The 17,041-nt window shown below is 58.1% G+C and overlaps 4 protein-coding genes across 5 annotated transcripts; 3 read left to right on the forward strand and 1 right to left on the reverse strand.

Moving 5' to 3' along the window:
• On the forward strand, positions 1-4,526 carry COX15 (cytochrome c oxidase assembly factor COX15). Its single transcript, XM_005520652.3, has 8 exons — positions 1-224; positions 738-860; positions 1,092-1,278; positions 1,714-1,881; positions 2,451-2,532; positions 2,847-3,001; positions 3,877-3,990; positions 4,249-4,526. Exons 1-8 carry the CDS (start codon positions 1-3, stop codon positions 4,378-4,380), a joined length of 1,185 nt encoding a protein of 394 aa, XP_005520709.2. The 3' UTR covers positions 4,381-4,526.
• Positions 4,527-4,766: 240 nt separating this feature from the next.
• ATP6V0E2 (ATPase H+ transporting V0 subunit e2) lies at positions 4,767-6,296 on the forward strand. The gene is made up of 4 exons (XM_005520653.3): positions 4,767-4,894; positions 4,974-5,021; positions 5,117-5,262; positions 5,509-6,296. The coding sequence occupies exons 1-3, from the start codon at positions 4,791-4,793 to the stop codon at positions 5,208-5,210; spliced, it is 246 nt and encodes an 81-aa protein (XP_005520710.1). The 5' UTR covers positions 4,767-4,790; the 3' UTR covers positions 5,211-5,262; positions 5,509-6,296.
• A 623-nt stretch (positions 6,297-6,919) lies between these two features.
• On the reverse strand, positions 6,920-11,991 carry ENTPD7 (ectonucleoside triphosphate diphosphohydrolase 7). Of its 2 annotated transcripts, none has more exons than XM_005520851.3 (12): positions 11,896-11,991; positions 11,658-11,825; positions 11,383-11,588; positions 11,154-11,304; positions 10,660-10,763; positions 10,530-10,586; positions 10,096-10,244; positions 9,853-10,019; positions 8,729-9,053; positions 8,547-8,632; positions 8,268-8,429; positions 6,920-8,115 (listed from the first exon to the last, which is right to left on the reverse strand). In XM_005520851.3, exons 1-12 carry the CDS (start codon positions 11,901-11,903, stop codon positions 7,887-7,889), a joined length of 1,812 nt encoding a protein of 603 aa, XP_005520908.1. In that variant the 5' UTR covers positions 11,904-11,991; the 3' UTR covers positions 6,920-7,886. The 2 variants fall into 2 exon arrangements, with proteins under 2 accessions (XP_005520908.1, XP_087915625.1); XM_088059499.1 differs by having other exon boundaries at positions 9,853-10,022.
• Positions 11,992-12,521: 530 nt separating this feature from the next.
• On the forward strand, positions 12,522-16,625 carry SLC25A28 (solute carrier family 25 member 28). The gene is made up of 4 exons (XM_005520654.3): positions 12,522-12,941; positions 13,044-13,272; positions 14,068-14,124; positions 15,524-16,625. The coding sequence occupies exons 1-4, from the start codon at positions 12,522-12,524 to the stop codon at positions 16,039-16,041; spliced, it is 1,224 nt and encodes a 407-aa protein (XP_005520711.2). The 3' UTR covers positions 16,042-16,625.
• Positions 16,626-17,041: the final 416 nt, after the last annotated feature.

Here is a 17,041-nt window from a genome sequence, read left to right on the forward strand (position 1 = left end):
ATGCTGCGAGCGGCGCGCGGCGGGGCCCGGCGGCTGCTGTGGGGCGGGCCCGCACCGCCACCGCCACCCCCGGCACACGCCCGCCTCCCCCCGCGGCTCTGCCTTCCGCGCCGCCTGCTCCAACAGGCGCCCCAGCCCGCAGTGCCGCCGCCCGCCGTGGGGCGATGGCTCCTGGTTTGCAGCGGTGCCGTGGCCGGTGCCGTGGTGCTGGGCGGCGTCACCAGGTGAGCGCGGCATCCCCAGCCCCGCCGGGAGGGGCGCACAGCGGGTCCCTGGAGGCCGCCGTCCGTGTCTGCCCTGCGGTCCGCGCCGCCGGTGTCCCTCTGCGGCTGTCCCCACACCGAGAGCCACCCCGAGAGAGCCTCTGAGAGCTCCTCTGGTGTCTGCCCGTCTTGGCTGCAAGGGGACATGGTGGGATGGGGCTGGGACTAGCAGGGAGACTGTTCATAGTCTGTTGATGCCACTGGGGGGCAACTCTTAGACATTTATAGTCGTTTTAGGTCTGGTCATTCACAGACTCTGATCTCCATCATGTTTCTAGTTGTCTAGTTGTTAAGGATTGTCTGAACAAGGGTTTTAAGACTTACCATAGAACCACAGAATATCCTGACTTGGAAGGGTCCCACAAGGACCATCCAAGTCCCATCTCCTGGGTTGTGCAGCCAACAGCTCTCACTTCAGTTCAGTAGATTTGCTTACTGTCAGGGCATTGTGCCTGTTCATATCTCTGCTCCCAGGCTGACAGAATCAGGCCTTTCTATGGTCGACTGGCACCTGGTGAAGGAGATGAAACCCCCCCGAACACAGCAGGAGTGGGAAGCCGAGTTCCAGAAGTACCAGCAGTTCCCAGAATTTAAAATGTGAGTGTGCAAAACTGGAAGGAGGGTGGGCTGAGAGCATCAGTCCTGCACCTGAGCCACGCATAAAACTAATGTAAGGAGGAAAATGTTTTCTGGTGTCTGCGGGAAGGCACATAAAGCCTGCCTGGTGGTGGCTCCTCTGTTCCCTGCCTTTCTCTGAGGAAGGTGATTCCATGTTGTGCAAAGTTCAGTGCGGGGCTGTGAAACAATTGCTTTGTTGTCCCTTAACAGCCTGAACCACGACATGACACTGCCAGAGTTCAAGTTCATTTGGTACATGGAGTACTCGCACCGCATGTGGGGCCGTGTTGTGGGCCTGGCCTACATCCTGCCTGCTGCCTACTTCTGGCACCGGGGCTGGCTCAGCCGGCCCCTCAAGGGCTGTGTCCTCGCACTCTGTGGGCTGGTCTGCTTCCAGGTGAGAGCTCTGCAGCCACAGGGATTAGTGACAGCATCTGAGTATCACAGAATGACCTTAAACATCATCTAGTTTTAACCTCCCAACCAGGGATACCTTTCATTAGACTAGTTTGCTTAGAGCTCCATCCAACCTGATCAGGGATGGGGCATCCACAACTTCTCTGGGAAACCTGTTCCAGTTCCCACCACCCTTACATCGCAGAATTTTTGCTTGATATCTGATCCTACCCTTTGTCATTTTGATATCTTCTGATCCAGCATAACTAAGACAGTGGGATTCATGATAGCTTGGTGTCAGTGACACCATGACAGTGTGTCAGTCCTGGTAGGTAGTTGAATGTAGAGGAAACAAATTGCTTTGCCCCTAATGTTTATCCCATTTTAGTAGCTGCTGCTGTCCTGTCTGGCCCCAAGCCCTCTCCTGTTTTGTTAGGGGCTGCTGGGATGGTACATGGTGAAGAGTGGGCTGGAAGAGAAGCCAGACTCCTACGACATCCCTCGGGTCAGTCAGTACCGTCTGGCAGCACACCTGGGCTCTGCACTGGTCCTGTACTCTGCCAGCCTGTGGACAGGTCTGTCTTTGCTGCTTCCACAACACAAGGTATGGAGCAGTGTGTCAGGATTTGAAAGCCCAGGGCAGTGTCAGTTCAGAGGGTTGGGGTGTGATGTGAAGGTAAGGTAAGGATGTGAAGGCTGGTGGTGCTTCTCTTACAGTCTCTGTTCCTGATTCTGATCTAATACTTACAGTATTACAAAACAGTTACTTACAGTGTTACAAAATACCCATTCTGTAAACTTCTTGGGTGATGGGACACTTGCTTCGGCAAGTGCTGTTCGCGTCAAAAGTGATTAGTTTCAGAATTTGTGGAAGCTCAGCCAGGGGTGTGCCTGGCTGGGCTAAATGGTTTGTGCCAGTAACTGTCCAGGTGCCACTTCAGTTTCTGAACAGAGCTGGACTTGATTAGCTGTGGTTTTAAGGGACCACTGAAGTGCGGCTGCTGTGTGGCGGTCTGTAAAATCCCCCTGTAAAACACAGGCCAACCCTTTTGCCTTTGTATATAGTGAAGGCTTTTCTTAGCTGCTGCAAACAGCACTGGAAATGCCTTACTATTCTAATTTTTATTCTTATTATTACTTTTTTTTTTTTTAATTTTTTTTTTTATTTTACAGTTGCCAGAAACCAAACAGCTCCTTCGCTTGAAACAATATGCTCATGGCACTACAGCTCTCATTTTTCTTACTGCTCTTTCAGGTAAAGCTCTTACTTTCTGCTGTCCAATTTGTGACTCATTCCTCTCTGCTGGTTTGGTTTTTTTCTTCTGGTCTGGTGGGGACTCTGACCAACCCCATCCATTCTCTGGGAAAACTACTGCTATCAGGGATCTTGGAGTCAAGAACCTCCTCATTGGTCTTTCCTGGACAGGTGGAGATGCACTTTCCAGCCGGCCTGTGCTGTGTGACTCTTTATATGTTGCTAAAAGAAATTCAGGATCAAGATGAGCTCTTGAATGAGAGCTGTGCAACCTGTCTACTCTGGTTGTCTCATTTTCTACTCTGGAATTGCAGGTGCCTTTGTGGCAGGGCTGGATGCTGGCCTTGTGTACAATTCCTTCCCCAAAATGGGGGAGCGCTGGATCCCAGATGATCTCCTTGCCTTCTCCCCCGTACTGAGAAATATTTTTGAGAATCCTACAACTGTACAGTTTGATCACAGGATCTTGGTAAGTGCTGTCTTCCTGATATGTCTGGGCTGCTTCTTGGTTGCCTCCTGCAGCCAAGCTGTCTTCTTTGGGCTGTGGCTCTGTCAGCTTGAGTGATTTCTAGGGTGTCCAAAGGGCCTGAGAGCATCTTACCAGTTTGCTTCTGCAGGAAGAGGAAGTTTAGCATTGTTACTTATTTTCAGTGTGGCCTTCCTCCTTAAGGAGGTCTTCCTCCTGCGCAAGTAACACAATTTGTTTCTCTGAGTCTCCTTTTCCATAACGTGAGCTACAGTGTGGGGTGGCCCTTGCTATTGAAATGTCTGGGAAAGCTATGTGAAATAAAACTTGGAAATCCTGATAATGAATGCTTTCTCCAGCATTTCTGAACTTGTTTTGCACAGTAGTGCCCTGTGAATATATGTCAGCTAGTTAGAGCAATCCGGATATTAAATACCACTGGCAGCACTGCTGTGAACTAAGCTGTGGCTAAGACTAAAAAAAGAAAGATTAAGCTGGATCACCTAGGGTGCCCTGCACAGCAAGATTATGCTGGTGAACTATAGATGAGGGGTGGAAATGAGATCAGTTTTCCAGATGACAGCTGGGGAGAGGGCAGACACAATCTCTAATGACTTGAATCAGTGAGGAAAAGCTGTTGAAAACTAGAGCGTTAGTTTGGAGCAAAATAAAAGTCTCCATAACTTCACTTAAATTTCAGGGTTGTTAACCTGATGGCATGGGAGCTCTAGGATTTGGTCATGGCCATTAATATATTTCTTTAGTTAAATATTGCTCTCACAATTTCTTTTAATGCTTGGAAGACACAGCCAAAGACCACTGCGCCCATTTCCCTTGAACTTTCATTGAAAGGTGGTTGTTTCCCTTCCCTTCTGTAGGGAATTGCCTCTGTCACAGCTGTCACGGCACTGTATCTCTTCTCGAGGAAGATCCCACTCCCTCGAAGGACTAGGATGGCTGTGACTTCCTTACTGGCTGTAGCTTGCATGCAGGTACTGCCCTTATTTTTTCCCTACTCCTTTGTAGCACATTCACCAGAGCTGACCCCACTTGGATCTATGCTAGCTCCAAGAGGCCGGAGCTGAGAGGTGCAGCTCCCTAGGCCCCACACCTTACCATACTGTATGCACACTCTGAACTCGGGGTGGCTTATGGTGTGGCCATGAGCCTTTCTAACACCACACTTTGTGCTGCAAATGGTATCAGTGGTGCATCCACAACTGCTCTTACCTCTTCTCCCTTCTTGGCAGGTGGGCCTGGGCATCAGTACCTTGCTGCTTTATGTCCCTACACCTCTGGCTGCTACACACCAGTCGGGCTCCCTGGCCCTGCTCAGCATGGCACTGTGGCTCATGAGCGAGCTCCGGAGAGTTCCCAAGTAACGCCCCTGCGGGAGAACCCTCCCGGGGAGCCGCACCGCCGGACCCCGAGCCCCGGGTGCGCAGGGGGATGTGCGCCCAGCCGGGCTGGCGCGGGAGGCGGCGGCGGGTGTGAGTGCGAACTTTGTAACATAAAGGAATTTTATGAAGCGGTTGTGTCTGGCTGGCTGCTCCTTTGCGGAGCGATGCGCGGAGGGACGCGGGAGCCGGGCCGAGCCGATCCGGGCCGAGCCGATCCGGGCCGAGCCGATCCGGGCCGAGCCGATCCGGGCCGAGCCGATCCGGGCCGAGCCGATCCGGGCCGAGCGTCTCCGCCAATGGGAGGGGGCGGTGGCGCCGGCGCGGCGCGCTCCGGCCGCGGATTGGCGGCGTGGCGCGGCAGTGGGCGGGGCGCTGTCCGGTACGGAGCGGCCATGACGGCGCACAGCTTCGCGCTGCCGCTCGTCCTCTTCTCCGCCTTCTGGGGCCTCGTGGGCATCGCCGCCCCCTGGTTCGTGCCCAAGGGGCCGAACCGCGGGTGAGTGGGGGCTCGGGGGGTACCGCGGTCGGGGGATCCGGAGCTGGGCCTTCCTGTGCTAACGCCGGTGTCTCCGCAGGGTGATCATCACGATGCTGGTCACCACCGCCGTGTGTTGCTACCTCTTGTAAGTACCGCGGGCCCATCACCCCCGGGGCAGCAGCCGCTCCCGGCGCTCTGGTCCTGCCAGGGGGGCTGACGGAAGGTTGTGTCCCTTTGCAGCTGGCTCATCGCCATCCTGGCCCAGGCCAACCCCCTGTTCGGGCCGCAGCTGAAGAACGAGACCATCTGGTACGTGCGCTTCCTCTGGGAGTGAGCACTTCCTGGGAACTGGCGCCTCAACAGTGACCCCCATCAAATCCATCACCGTAAGTTGGCAGAGTCTGCTTGCTTGTCTGTATAGGGCTCAGGAGGGAGCTGCAGCTCAGCCCTTGCTGGAATGGGGGAAATACTTTGGCTTCTGTGCGTTGTGGCTGTGGTGAGGTGGTCCCAATGTGGGGCTGCTGACTCTGCGCTGGGCCTGAGCAAATCAAGCACTGTAGCTCTCAAATTTGTGGGAGCTCCCTCATTAATGTGTTTTGGTGCTAACTTCTCTTCCTTTCTCCCTCCCCCAGCTCTTGTAGCTGTTCCAGCCTCTATCCTTCTGTACCAGACAGCCCCCAGAGGTGCTGGGACAGAGGCTGGACCCGCTGCCCAAGCACACCTGGAGCACTGCAGCCTGGACCAATGGATGGCTGGGCCCCCAAGCATGGCACCCCTGGACAAGGGCCTACTAATCCAGCACTAGGAGCAGCCACACTACCAGGGAGAGATCCCTCAGGTGGCCCAGTGCTGCAGTGACTGAGCACCATCCTGTGAGGGATCTGTGTGTGGTGCCAGCAGATCCTGTCCCAGCAGTGCTTGTCCTACCCTCTTGGTGTGTTCAGCCCTAGCCCCTATGTGAAACCCCTGCTCGTAGCCCAAGCTGCCCAACTAGTTGCCCTGTCCCTGATCATTACATCCACTGGCTACCTGTCTGCATGAGAACGCAGGAGCCATTGCATCCTCTGTGGTCTGGTCAGTCCCCTGTGGTGGGGGTGGTCCCTGCTAAGGCAGATTCTGGCTGTGGGTAGGAGAAGGGAGGGCTGACCCTAGAGGAGCACGAAGACTCCCTTGGGTGTGATAAGGGAGGTGTTGGGGTCTGCTGGAGGGGATGAAAAGAGGGCTGTCTCCCACCTGAGCAGTGAGGCAGCTGCAGTAGTGTTTAGATATCTCCACCACAAGATGGGTCCAGGTTCTGAGAAGAGCCAAGCAGGGCACTGTGTTTCAGGTTTCCCCTTATTTATCAGATAATTTATCTGTATTTATTTATTTGTCAGTGGCGTTTAACTTGTGTTGTGAAAATAAATCCTTTTTCTACTAAGTTATGCTGGAGGCTGAGTCGTTGCTTTGAGGCTAAGCAACAGTCTTGGCCTTATTCAGACACCTTTCCCCAGCACTGTTCTCACACCATGTGAACAAGGCTGGGATCCTCAGCTGTTGAGCAGGTCAGCAGCACATGCTGGTGCATGGAAAGTTTTATCCTTGATGCCACCTGTGCGCTCATGCTGTGGGACCAGGGTCACAGGGAGGGAACTGTGTGTGCTAGAGAGAGAACTGGGTACCTGCCCAACCCTTTGCAGCTGTGCTGGGGCCATTTCCATGGCACTGGAGCAGCTCAGAGGCCTCTTTGCTGGGCAGCTAAGACTCGGGGAATAAGGTAAAAAGCAGAGACCAACATCTTGGAGGGACTCTTGAGTGGGCAGGCTTTTTCCTCTTAGAAAGAGGGCAGCAAAGGATGCTGTCTCCAAGCTCCCAACAGTTTGGTTTGGATCAGAGCTGCCCTTGCTGCTACCAGCTCAGTCCTGCTGGAAACAAAGAATACAGGCAGGAAAGGAACTCCATTGTCCCACTGTGGCAGCACAAAGCAGCAGCAGCAGAGCTGTGCAGCCACCAGTCAGGAGCCACGGCTGCTGGGAGCTGCTCGCTAGGAAATGAGACCAGTGCTGGATGGCTCAAAGGGTTTGTTTATTGCTACCAGAATGGGAACAGCTGAGTTCAATAAAAATGACAAACTTCATCGGACCTTCAGTGGGGCTCCAGCCCCAGGGAAGGTTTGTGCCTGTGTGCACAGCTGCAGCCCTTATCTGTCCTGAGGCTGTGAGCTGGGCTGGACTGAGGTGGCTCTCTCAGGGGCAGGCCCAGCCCGCACTCACTGGGGGAAAGAACCACAGGTCCCGACACTGGTGCCTGAGACACCACAGGGCAGCTGTGCCCAGGAGGGAATGTATAAAAGACAGCCCACTTCAGTGGTGCCTCAAGAATCAATCAGAGCCCCCAGGGCTCAGTCTGGAACGCTGGGTAGGACTGTAGGATGGTCCTCAGAGGGAAGACATAGCAAAGAGCAGGCCACCCCTTCAGGAATATTCCCAAGAGGGGCAAGGCTGGCAGAGCAGCCTGGTGGAACTTGTGATTTACCTTGTTCCTGCAGTAACTTAGCTGGTGCCTGCTGTTCTCCCAGCCCCAGGCTTGTCAGGGCCTGCAGAAGGCCACCGCAGGTGGTGAACCACAGCACCTCTCCAGGTTGCTCTGCAGAGTGGTGGCTGAGTCATGGAGTGGCTCAGTGCTTCCAGGCCAGAGCCCTGGGTTGGCTGTCTTGGTGATAGTGCCCTGTTATCTGAGGGATCTGCCAGGGCTGCAGCCTTGAGCCTGCTGGTAGCAGAGGACTTTGCTCTATACCGTGTAGTGAGGTGAAGGCCAGAGGCCAAGGAACACAAAGATTAGGACTGGGGCAAGGTGGAGAGGAAAGCTCTCATGTCCATGGCTGCCTCAGCCCGCAGACTCTGGTTCAGTTGATGGATGATGGAGTGCACACTTTGAGATGGTCTTTAAGAAAGAGTCCAAGCTCTCAGAGCCCAGGCTGACAGCCACTCCTAGTTCTGCTGGTGCAACTGGCTGCTGGGTACCACTGGCATCACGGCACGCTTCCCTGGCCCAGTGGCACCACCACCTTGTCCAGCCAGAGCAGGGTGTGCTGGGCCAAGCGCAGCTGCCGGTGGTGGATACGGCGCAGCCGCAGGAGGTAGAGGACGATGGCCAGCGCCACAACCAGGATGCAGGCAAAAAAGAGATAGTGGTTGTAGACAAAAGAGAGGCGCAGCCAGGAGGCGTGTGCTTGCCGGATGCTCTCCTGACGGAGATCCCTATGGAAAGGAGTGTCAGGACTGGCCACAAGATGCAGTGAGGTACTGCCAGGGTCCTGCCGTGGTCTGTGCAGAGCCCTCACCCAGTGCAGTTACTCCTGCTCCTCCCCAACCACCCTTCCCTGTGTGACACCATCAGTGAGCCGTGGTACCTGAGTGGCAGAAATCGCGTCTTGTAGAGGATGGCTCCCAGTGTCCACTGCACCTCCCGGTCGTACACCAGCTGGGCTGTGCGCAGGCTGGGGTAGTCCAGCGGGAACTGGAAGCCCTCATGAAGGACTTGGTACATCCAGGCTGATTTGAAGCACTGATACCTGCAGACACAGCATACAGGAGCATCAGCCAGACACTAACAACTGCACCAGTCCCTTACCCCAGCAAAAGGCCCCCCAGGAGGTCCAGCCATGGGACCTCCCAGCAAGTCCATTTACTTCAGCCGGTGCTGGTCCGCATGTGCCGAGTAGAGGCCACCACGGAAACGCTGGGTCAGCACCTCCCATCGCTGGCTGCAGTACTCCTGGGGGAAGGAGAAGTCGGGGTTCAGAGCAGAGAAACTGCTCTCACTCCCAGCCACAGGAACAGCCCAGCTCCCCAGGCCTGGGGCAGCACCCACCTGGGCAGCAGAGGTGAAGGTAGAGGCACTGTATTGGCCCCCCAGGCGCAGCACATCCTCGGTGCAGTAGAAAAACTCTGAGAAGCCATAAAATTCACTGTTGCTGAAGTCGATGGGTGCTTTGTAGGTCTCCACCAGGGAGGCATGGCTGCCATTGGACCCTGCCAGGAGGGGCTGCAGCAGCTTTGCACAGGCCTGCCAGTTCCCTCGTCCCCTCATGTACAGGGTTTGGCCACCCCTCACCACTGTGTCCTCCAACCCCACAGGCAGGCAGGGGTCCAAGAAGGGCATCTTGGGGCTCAGCCCTGTCTGCTGGCTGTGCAGGCTGGAAAACAGTCCAGGAAAAAATGACAATTGCACAGAGGGTCCTATACCTCCCAAAAGCCTAATCTAGCCCTGCCCCACATCCAGATACCCTCTGCACCAGACCAGGCTGGTCTGGTGCAGAGGGTCCTCTTGTACTCTGCAGAGCTGGTGCTTGCCCTGCCACCTCCTGGTAAGGCTGAACTCACCAAATCTGTCACGTTGGTCTGCAGCTACATGCTCTGAGCACCTGTAGGGTGCAACAAGGCACAGCCCACCCCACCCAGCTCATGGGGATCTGTGCCTCTGCACAGCCCCTGGGGATCTGGAGGCAGGGGTTGCTCCCGGCACAGGAGTACCTGGGCACCAAGCCTCTCCACCTCTGGCCACAGCTTCATGTAGTACTCTTGGAAGGAAAGGAGAGGCAGGAGACAGGAGAGCTCGAGGTGGGGATGCAATGGAAAGATGTGCTGAGTGAATCAGTGCTGGAGGAGGGGAAGTCAGAGCAGGAAAAGCCAAAAGCCACTAGGAGAGGCCTCCCTGTAGCCTGTCACAAGGAGAGAAGGAGGAAGGCAGGGAGCTGTGGCACTGATAACGCCTGCCAGGCCCTGCTAGGCTTGCAAAACAGCTGCAGCCAAAGCACTCTGTGCCAGCTCAGGCACCTGCTGCTGCCACAGAAGTGCTGCCAGCGTGGCCGTGGGAGCTGTTATCACCACAGGCGGCATTTGAGGTAAATCCAAGGGGGAGAGCACAGCATGAAGGAACCAGCACCCCATTTCACAATGCTCTAGCAGGGGCACCACTAGGTGAGGTAGCAATACCGGTTGTGCACATAGGTTTGGTTCAGAACATGTTCCTCATAGCGCTGCCGGGCAAAATTGCCCCCGAAGCCCAGGAAAGTGTTGACGTAGACACGGTACATGTGGCCAGCGTGCTGGACATCACAGCCCAGGTTGAATTCTGCCAGCAAGCTCTTAGCAGCCTCCTCCTGCTGACACAGATAGGTCCAAGATCAGCAGCAATCCAGGGAAGGCAGAAGCTGCTCTCAGGGACCAGACACGCACCTGCTGTGGGGAAGAGATGGCTCCAGAGTCGGGCACTTCGTAGGCAATCTGCAGGGAGGCACCTCCCATGTCTAGGATCCCAACTGTTCGTTTCCGAACCAGGGACTTCCCCTGGTCCCCCAGCTCTACCATGACCACTGCGTCCTCCTCTGCAACCCACAGCAGCATGTCAGCAAGAGGCAGGGCCTGGGACAGCATCTTCTCCCTTCCACCATCACCCCACAGCTGCCTCATGGGGTTCCTCCACCCCTGCAGGCAGACCCTAAGGGCCACCTGCAAGGACCACCTCCCAGGTCTGGGTAAGTTCCACACATAGGACAGGGTTCAGGCATTGCTGCCTGCTTCAGAGATTGATCTTAGCTACAGCACTGGTACAAAGTCCAACACAGCTCTACTCAGACCCTCCCAGGTACTTTACAAGCAGTCAGACTCACCATCCTCGTGATCAAACCGTCCTAGGACAAAGTTGATGCCAATCCATGCATAGACACCTGCTCAAGACAGAAAAGGTCATTACAACAATATGCTACAGAGGAACAGGCAGTGCTTTGTGGCAACTCCTACCTTCCTGCTTCCCTGAGATCACTTCAGCGTGTGATGAGGAGAAGAGGAAATCAAATTCCAGGGGCACATTTGTCACCAAGTCATCCAGGATTGCAGCTTGCTGCCTGCAAGGGTGCAGGAGAGGAACAGATGCTGGGTGATCTTCACCAGCAATGCTGGCAAATAGACCAGGAATCACATTGCACCACAGCCCCTGTTCAACCCACGAGTTCTGCTGCTGCAGCCAGCATGTTTTGGAGATGGAAAAAGAGATCTATTTGTTTGAGACTCTCAGTCAAAAGCATCTCCGCTCAGCTCCCTCCCAACATGCTCAAACTCTCCTTCTGCATGCCCTGCCACTTACCCCTACAACACGCCCCTTCCCTTTTCAATTCCCCCCCACAATATTCTCGATTCTCCTGCAAGGTCCAAGAGCAGGCAGCTGTCTTGCCCTTCCTCGGGACTGAGGGAGGCCAGCGCATCGCTGGCTCGCCTGACGAGGGCCGCGAACTCACCGCTCGGGCAGCAGCCGCATACCCGCCGTGCACAGGATGTACAGCGGCGTCTCCTTGTGCTTCCTCGGCGGGACGTGAGCTGCCGCGAACCGCAGCAGAGGCCGCACGTAGGAGGTCGCCTGCTCGGGGGCTGCCGCGGTCACGGAGATGCCTGGCGAGGAAGGCGCCGTGAGCGAGCCCGCCCCGGCCGTGCGCGGGGGGCTCGGGGCCGGAGAGGGGCAGCACGTACCGGGTTTAATTTTCTTGACGACGGGGCGGCTGCTCCGGTCCCTCATCTGCTTGATGTCCAGCAGGTCGTGCGGGTTCCCGTTGTGCGGGGGCCAGAAGTAGACGAACACCCGGGAGCCGCTGCTCCCGCAGTCCACCACCACCCCGTAATTAAGGGACGAGTCCTCTGTGTCTGTGGCCGTCAGCTCCTCCGCCCGCGCCAGGTACCTGCGGCACGGCGGCTCAGCGCTGGCGGCCCGCGGTCACTCCGCGCCCCGGCACCCGGTCCCCGCTCACCTCTCGTCCCGCCGGGAGGCGCGGGGCGGCGCGGCCCAGCGGCGGGGCACGGCGGCCGCCAGCAGCAGCAGCAGCCCCAAGAGGAGAGCGAGCCCCAGCGCAGCAGGGCGCTGCCGCGGCCCCGGGCACGGTCCCACCGAGCGCCACGACAGGCAGGAAACGCCGATCCTGAGGGCAGAAACCACTGTTCAACACCGGCACCGCGCCGGCCCCGATCCCCCGGCCCGGCCCCGCTCACCTGGCCATGTGCGCCCGCCGCCGCCCGCCCACGCATCGCCGCTACCGGCACCGCCGCCGGCACCGGCGGACACGTCACCGGCCGCTGCCGCCGCGCCCCGCCGGGCGGAGCCCCGCCCCCCGCGCTACGGCGACCAATCGGCTCCGCCCGCCCTGCTGTATCCACGCCCATGCTTCCCCCCGACCAATCGCACTGGGCGGGACGAGCCCCCCCTCGCGAGGACGGGGGCGGTGCCCGGCTTCGCCCTTGCTCCCGCGTCCGGCCTTCGCCGGGAGGCGTCACGCGGAGCCTCCCAGCCAATCGCGGGCTCCCAAATACACAGCACGCGGCCCCGTCCGGAGTGGCGGACTCGCCGGCCAATGGCGACTCTTCGGCTCCGCGGAGAGGCGGGGCCAGCGGGTCAAAGGTCGCGAGCGCGCCCGCCAATGCGCTGCGCGAGAGGGCGGGACGCGAAGTTGAGACACCCAATGAGCTGCACGGGCCGGCAGGGCGGGCAGTCCCGGCAGCCAACGAGCAGAGCGCCCGAACGCGCCGGAGGGAGCGACCGGCCAGTGGCGGCGCCCGAGCCTCGGCGGCGGCGACCAATGAGCGCTGTGTGCGTGGGCGGTGCGCGGCCCGCCGAGCCAATGGGCGAGCTGCGGGGGCGGGTGCCGGGCAGCGGTGGCCAATGGGCGCCGGCGAGAGGCGGGGCGGCGCGGGGCGCGGCGGGCGCGGGCCGGGGCGGCGGCGGCGCGATGGAGCTGGGGGCGGGAGCGGGGTCGGGCGCGGGCCCCGGCGCGCGGGGCGGCGCGGAGTCGGGCCGCGTCCTGCTGCTGCTGATGGGCGGCGGCGGCGGCGCGGGCCGGGCGCGGCGGGGTGGCGCGGAGACAGAGGTGGCGCCGGGGCCCGGTCCCGGTGCCGGGCCGGGGGGCCCCGAGCCGCGCTCCCCGCCCGCCCCCGACTACGAGGCGCTGCCCCAGGGCGCCGCCGTGTCCACGCACATGTTGGCGGGCGCCGTGGCGGGCGTCATGGAGCACTGCGTGATGTACCCCATCGACTGCGTCAAGGTGCCGGCGGCGCGGCGGGCGCGGGGAGGCGATGGGGCGTCACACCGGGAGCCCCGGGCACGGTCTGACGAGCCGTACGGCCGGGCCCGCCCTGTTTTGCAGACGCGGATGCAGAGCCTGCAGCCGGAGCCCGCCGCTCGCTACCGGAACGTGCTGGAGGCCTTGTGGCGTATCGCCCGCACCGAGGGCGTCTGGCGGCCCATGCGGGGCCTGAACATCACCGCCACCGGCGCCGGGCCGGCGCACGCCCTCTACTTTGCCTGCTACGAAAAGTTAAAAAAGACGCTGAGCGACGTTATCCACGCGGGGGGCAATAGCCATGTGGCCAACGGTACCGGCCCCGCCACGCCGGGGTGGGAGCGGGGTGGGAGCGGCAGGTTTGGCGGTAGGGAGTCCCGGTCCCGCCGCGGGGTCGGGGTGCCGTGGATGTCCTAAAGCCCTGTGCTCTCTCCAGCCATGAGCCAGCCGCACGGTGCCGGGCACGGGAAGCACCGCTCCGCGCCTGCCAGAGCTGCTGCCAGGTATCTGGCCTGAAGCAGGTTAGTGGCCCTGGCTCGGAAGGATGCTGGTGGACAGGAGCTGCCTGCAGACAGACAAGCCGGGACTGGCCGTGGCCCCGTGGGTTTGGCAGTGCCAGAGCTCGCCCCAGGAGCGCCACATGGTTTCGGAGCCCGTCTCGCCATGGTGCCCATTACTCGCCTCAAGGACCTGCCACAGTAGGGGGAGCATGGGGCTGAGGGGAGAGCAGGGCACGTTCCACCCTTGGCAGGCATGCAGCAGAGTGCCAGCGGGCTTCCCTGTGAGACACGGGGACACTCACCATCCTAAGGCCTCCCTGCCAGCTGGTGGCATTGGCCTGTTCCCCCAAGGAATGGGCACAAATGAGTCCTGGTCTCCCCATGGGACTTGGCAGCCTGTCACAATCTTCTCCCTCTCTTTCTCGATCTCATGCTGGGTGGGAACTCCTGAGGACCGGCTTGCCTTTTGGAAGGGAAATGGAGGCCGCCTTCAGATCTCATCTTTTTCAGGGGCCTCTTGTGCCTTGGCCAGGGACTTTGGGGCTGTGGTGGAGTCCCAGGGTCCCTCACCTTTCTCCCCCTCACATGTGGCAGTTCTTGTTTTGCAGGTGCAGCCGGGTGTGTAGCAACGTTGCTCCACGATGCAGCCATGAACCCTGCTGAAGGTAACGATGGTCCTGGCCTGCCGGGGAGGGGAGAATCAGGGTCTGCCTGAGCCTCGTGGCTTCCCTCCAGAGCACAAAGAGTGCTCTTGTTACTTGCCTGACTGCTGGGGTTCTTTGGTGGCCTATGGCTCCAGTTAGGGACCCTGGTGGCCGCTTGTTATGGACAGGGTGGGTCAAAAAGATTAACGCAGGAGCACAGCAAACCACGGTTTAGGAAGGGCTGGGAGGGCATGGACCTTTCATCCAGGAGTTTGGCTGGGGATTGTTACTGGAGCAGGAGAGAAGACAAGAGAAATGTGATTGGCACTGCCAAAGTCATTCAAAGTGCGTGGGAGTTGGGCATTGCTGTATTGAGATCTAGGGAAGAGGTGGTACAGTTGTGGGCCTATCTTCAAGAGGAAAATTAGAAGAGTGGGGTACAAAAACATGCTAGAGAAGTTAAGAGAAGAGAAATCTTACGAAATGTCTGGAAGATGCTAATTTTGATGATCCTGGTATATATGAAAAAGGTATAGGGAGTTAGTAATTTTACTAAGTCCATGAAAGTGGTGGGAGGAGAAGAAATGAGGAAAGGCCAGTCACAAAGGTGTATTTCCCTCATAAAACTGCAAGACTTGGGATAGTGCAGGTTCCAACTGATCTGGGCACAGATCCTGCCTTCCCACTGCATGGCAGGGACCCCAAGGAGCAGGCAGCTGCCAGACTGTTGTCAGTCCTTCCCTGGAGCTTCTCTTATGATGACTGTGGAACTTCAGTATTGCATCATTTTTAGCTCCTTATGGTCACATTGAGATTGGGGGATGTAGAACAGTGGCAGGATGTGCTCTGGACTCACCTGTCCCACTCTTTGATGTGTAAGGGGGGTATGATATCTGAATTTTGTCCCAGAGTGGCTGCATTTTGGTAGTGGCTGCTAACAGTTCCTGGCTAATGGGCTGTGCAACAAGCTGTGGTTATTCTGGGCTGCAGTGGGGGTGGCAGGGGAGGGGACAGTCTTACCCAGATCGAGAGCTGTCTGGGAAATAAGAGACTGGATGCCAGGGGAAGTTCTTCTGACTGAGTGATAGCTCTGCAGCAGTGGATGGGGAAATATCAGTTGCTTGGGAGCAAGGGTGGACTGACTGTACGCAGTGGGATATCAGGATATTCCGTGGGGCTGTGGCATGTGAGTGGCTTCATAGCGGTGATGTCTGTGTGACAGTGATGCCTCAGCAGATTTAAGTGGCTGGTGTCCTGTCTGGAGACACAGGGGCATTGGTGGTTCAAGTTGTCTCTCTTCAGCTCTTAGGCCAGTGTGACCAAACTCCAAGCAGTTGGAGGGAAGCCTAGCTTTATGTTTACCCTTCTTTCTCCTCTTCCCCTCTGTGCCTGGGTCCTGGCTGCTGCTGCCTGTCCCAAGTGGTGAAGCAGAGGATGCAGATGTACAACTCACCTTACCAGCGTGTGATGGACTGTGTACGGGCTGTGTGGCGCAACGAAGGGGCCGGAGCTTTCTACCGCAGCTACACCACCCAGCTCACCATGAACATCCCCTTCCAAGCCATTCACTTCATGACCTATGAGTTCTTGCAAGAGCAGCTCAACCCCCACAGACAGTACAACCCAGGCTCCCACGTGGTCTCTGGAGCCTGCGCGGGGGCTGTCGCTGCTGCCGCCACTACGCCTTTGGACGTTTGCAAAACGCTGCTCAACACCCAGGAGTCCCTGGCCTTGAGCTCCAACATCAGTGGACACATCACAGGCATGGCTAATGCCTTCAGGACGGTGTACCAGGTGGGCGGTGTGACCGCCTACTTCAGAGGGGTCCAGGCCAGAGTCATTTTTCAGATGCCCTCGACGGCAATTGCCTGGTCGGTGTACGAGTTCTTCAAATACATCCTTACCAAGCGCCAGGAGGAGCGCCGGGCTGGGAAGTGATCCAGAGCCAAATGCCGTTCCAGACCTGCCTCGTATCCCTTCCTGGTTTGTCTTCTGTCCCCTCTCCCTTTTGGTTTGGTTTGTGTTGAAGAGAGGGGGCAGTGAAGCCCTTAGGGGTTTAGCAATGCCATTTTTTCCTGTGGCTCTTGCAGCTCTGCTCAGGCTGCACAGCTTGCTCTCTCCTGGGATCCTCTGAGATGTCCCGCTGGGAGCCGCAGCCCAGGTCACATCCCCTGGCACTTTGGTGGAGCAGCGCTCCTGACTTCCTTTAACCACAACATCTCGCGCAAAACTCGCCCCTGCTCAGAGGGGAAGGTGAATGTCCTGGCCTGCCCCCGGCAGGGCCAAGCTGAGCTCGCAGTTGCCAAGGAGGGGGTGACAGCAGGATGCTGGGGGCTTTGTCTGGCTTTTGGCTGAAGCAAAGTGTAAGTCTTGGCCGTTGTCTCGTAGCACGCACACGTGATGCTGACTGCCCTGGTGCTGGTGGTGGTTTTGGGCAAGGGGAGGATGGCACTTGAGGAGGGAGCCTGTAGGTTTGTTCTTGTTCCTGCTCTTGACACCTCCAATAAAAACAGTTCTCTATCCTCATGTCCCATTCTTACTCCAGTATGGCCCAGCTCCCAGCACTGTGCCTTTCTAGCTGGTGCTGAGTTCTTTTGATGGATGCCAGAGCAGAGAGGGAAGAGCAGTGTCGGGGGTGGTGGTGGGAGAAGTGGGCCTGTCTGGCCCAGTCACCCTGGCAGCATGCAGGGATGAGGGTGCCTCTGTCCCCTTTGTCTCATGGTCCATTGCCTGGTGCTGGTGGGAGCTGTGACCCTGCAGGAGAGGCTGAGGTTTATGTTCCTTGGCCAGGCCTCAGTCTGACTGGGGGTCCTCTGGATGCTTCCAGACTGCTCCAAATGCAGGTGGTGTCAGGACAGGTTGTGTGTCAGGAACAGCACAGGAATTTGGTGCTGAGTGAGGCTGGAAGGCTTTTTGCACCTCATCTAGGAGATTTGGG

Source organism: Pseudopodoces humilis, chromosome 9, assembly GCF_049639895.1.
Source record: "Pseudopodoces humilis isolate 2021_Gansu_Grassland_sample_001 chromosome 9, ASM4963989v1, whole genome shotgun sequence".
Taxonomy (NCBI): Eukaryota; Metazoa; Chordata; class Aves; order Passeriformes; family Paridae; genus Pseudopodoces; species Pseudopodoces humilis.

Excerpts from the sequence above, each read along its gene's own strand:
- COX15 (XM_005520652.3), top strand. The coding sequence starts at position 1 with ATGCTGCGAGCGGCGCGCGGCGGGGCCCGGCGGCTGCTGTGGGGCGGG. Across the intron at positions 861-1,091 it reads CAGTTCCCAGAATTTAAAAT|CCTGAACCACGACATGACAC; the intron begins GTGAGTGTGCAA and ends GTCCCTTAACAG. Across the intron at positions 1,279-1,713 it reads GTGGGCTGGTCTGCTTCCAG|GGGCTGCTGGGATGGTACAT; the intron begins GTGAGAGCTCTG and ends CTGTTTTGTTAG.
- ATP6V0E2 (XM_005520653.3), top strand. The coding sequence starts at position 4,791 with ATGACGGCGCACAGCTTCGCGCTGCCGCTCGTCCTCTTCTCCGCCTTC. Across the intron at positions 4,895-4,973 it reads CCCAAGGGGCCGAACCGCGG|GGTGATCATCACGATGCTGG; the intron begins GTGAGTGGGGGC and ends GTGTCTCCGCAG. Across the intron at positions 5,022-5,116 it reads GCCGTGTGTTGCTACCTCTT|CTGGCTCATCGCCATCCTGG; the intron begins GTAAGTACCGCG and ends GTCCCTTTGCAG.
- ENTPD7 (XM_088059499.1), bottom strand. Across the intron at positions 11,305-11,382 it reads CGTCAAGAAAATTAAACCCG|GCATCTCCGTGACCGCGGCA; the intron begins GTACGTGCTGCC and ends CTTCCTCGCCAG. Across the intron at positions 10,764-11,153 it reads ATGCGGCTGCTGCCCGAGCG|GCAGCAAGCTGCAATCCTGG; the intron begins GTGAGTTCGCGG and ends GCACCCTTGCAG.
- SLC25A28 (XM_005520654.3), top strand. The coding sequence starts at position 12,522 with ATGGGCGAGCTGCGGGGGCGGGTGCCGGGCAGCGGTGGCCAATGGGCG. Across the intron at positions 12,942-13,043 it reads ACCCCATCGACTGCGTCAAG|ACGCGGATGCAGAGCCTGCA; the intron begins GTGCCGGCGGCG and ends CCTGTTTTGCAG. Across the intron at positions 14,125-15,523 it reads AGCCATGAACCCTGCTGAAG|TGGTGAAGCAGAGGATGCAG; the intron begins GTAACGATGGTC and ends GCCTGTCCCAAG.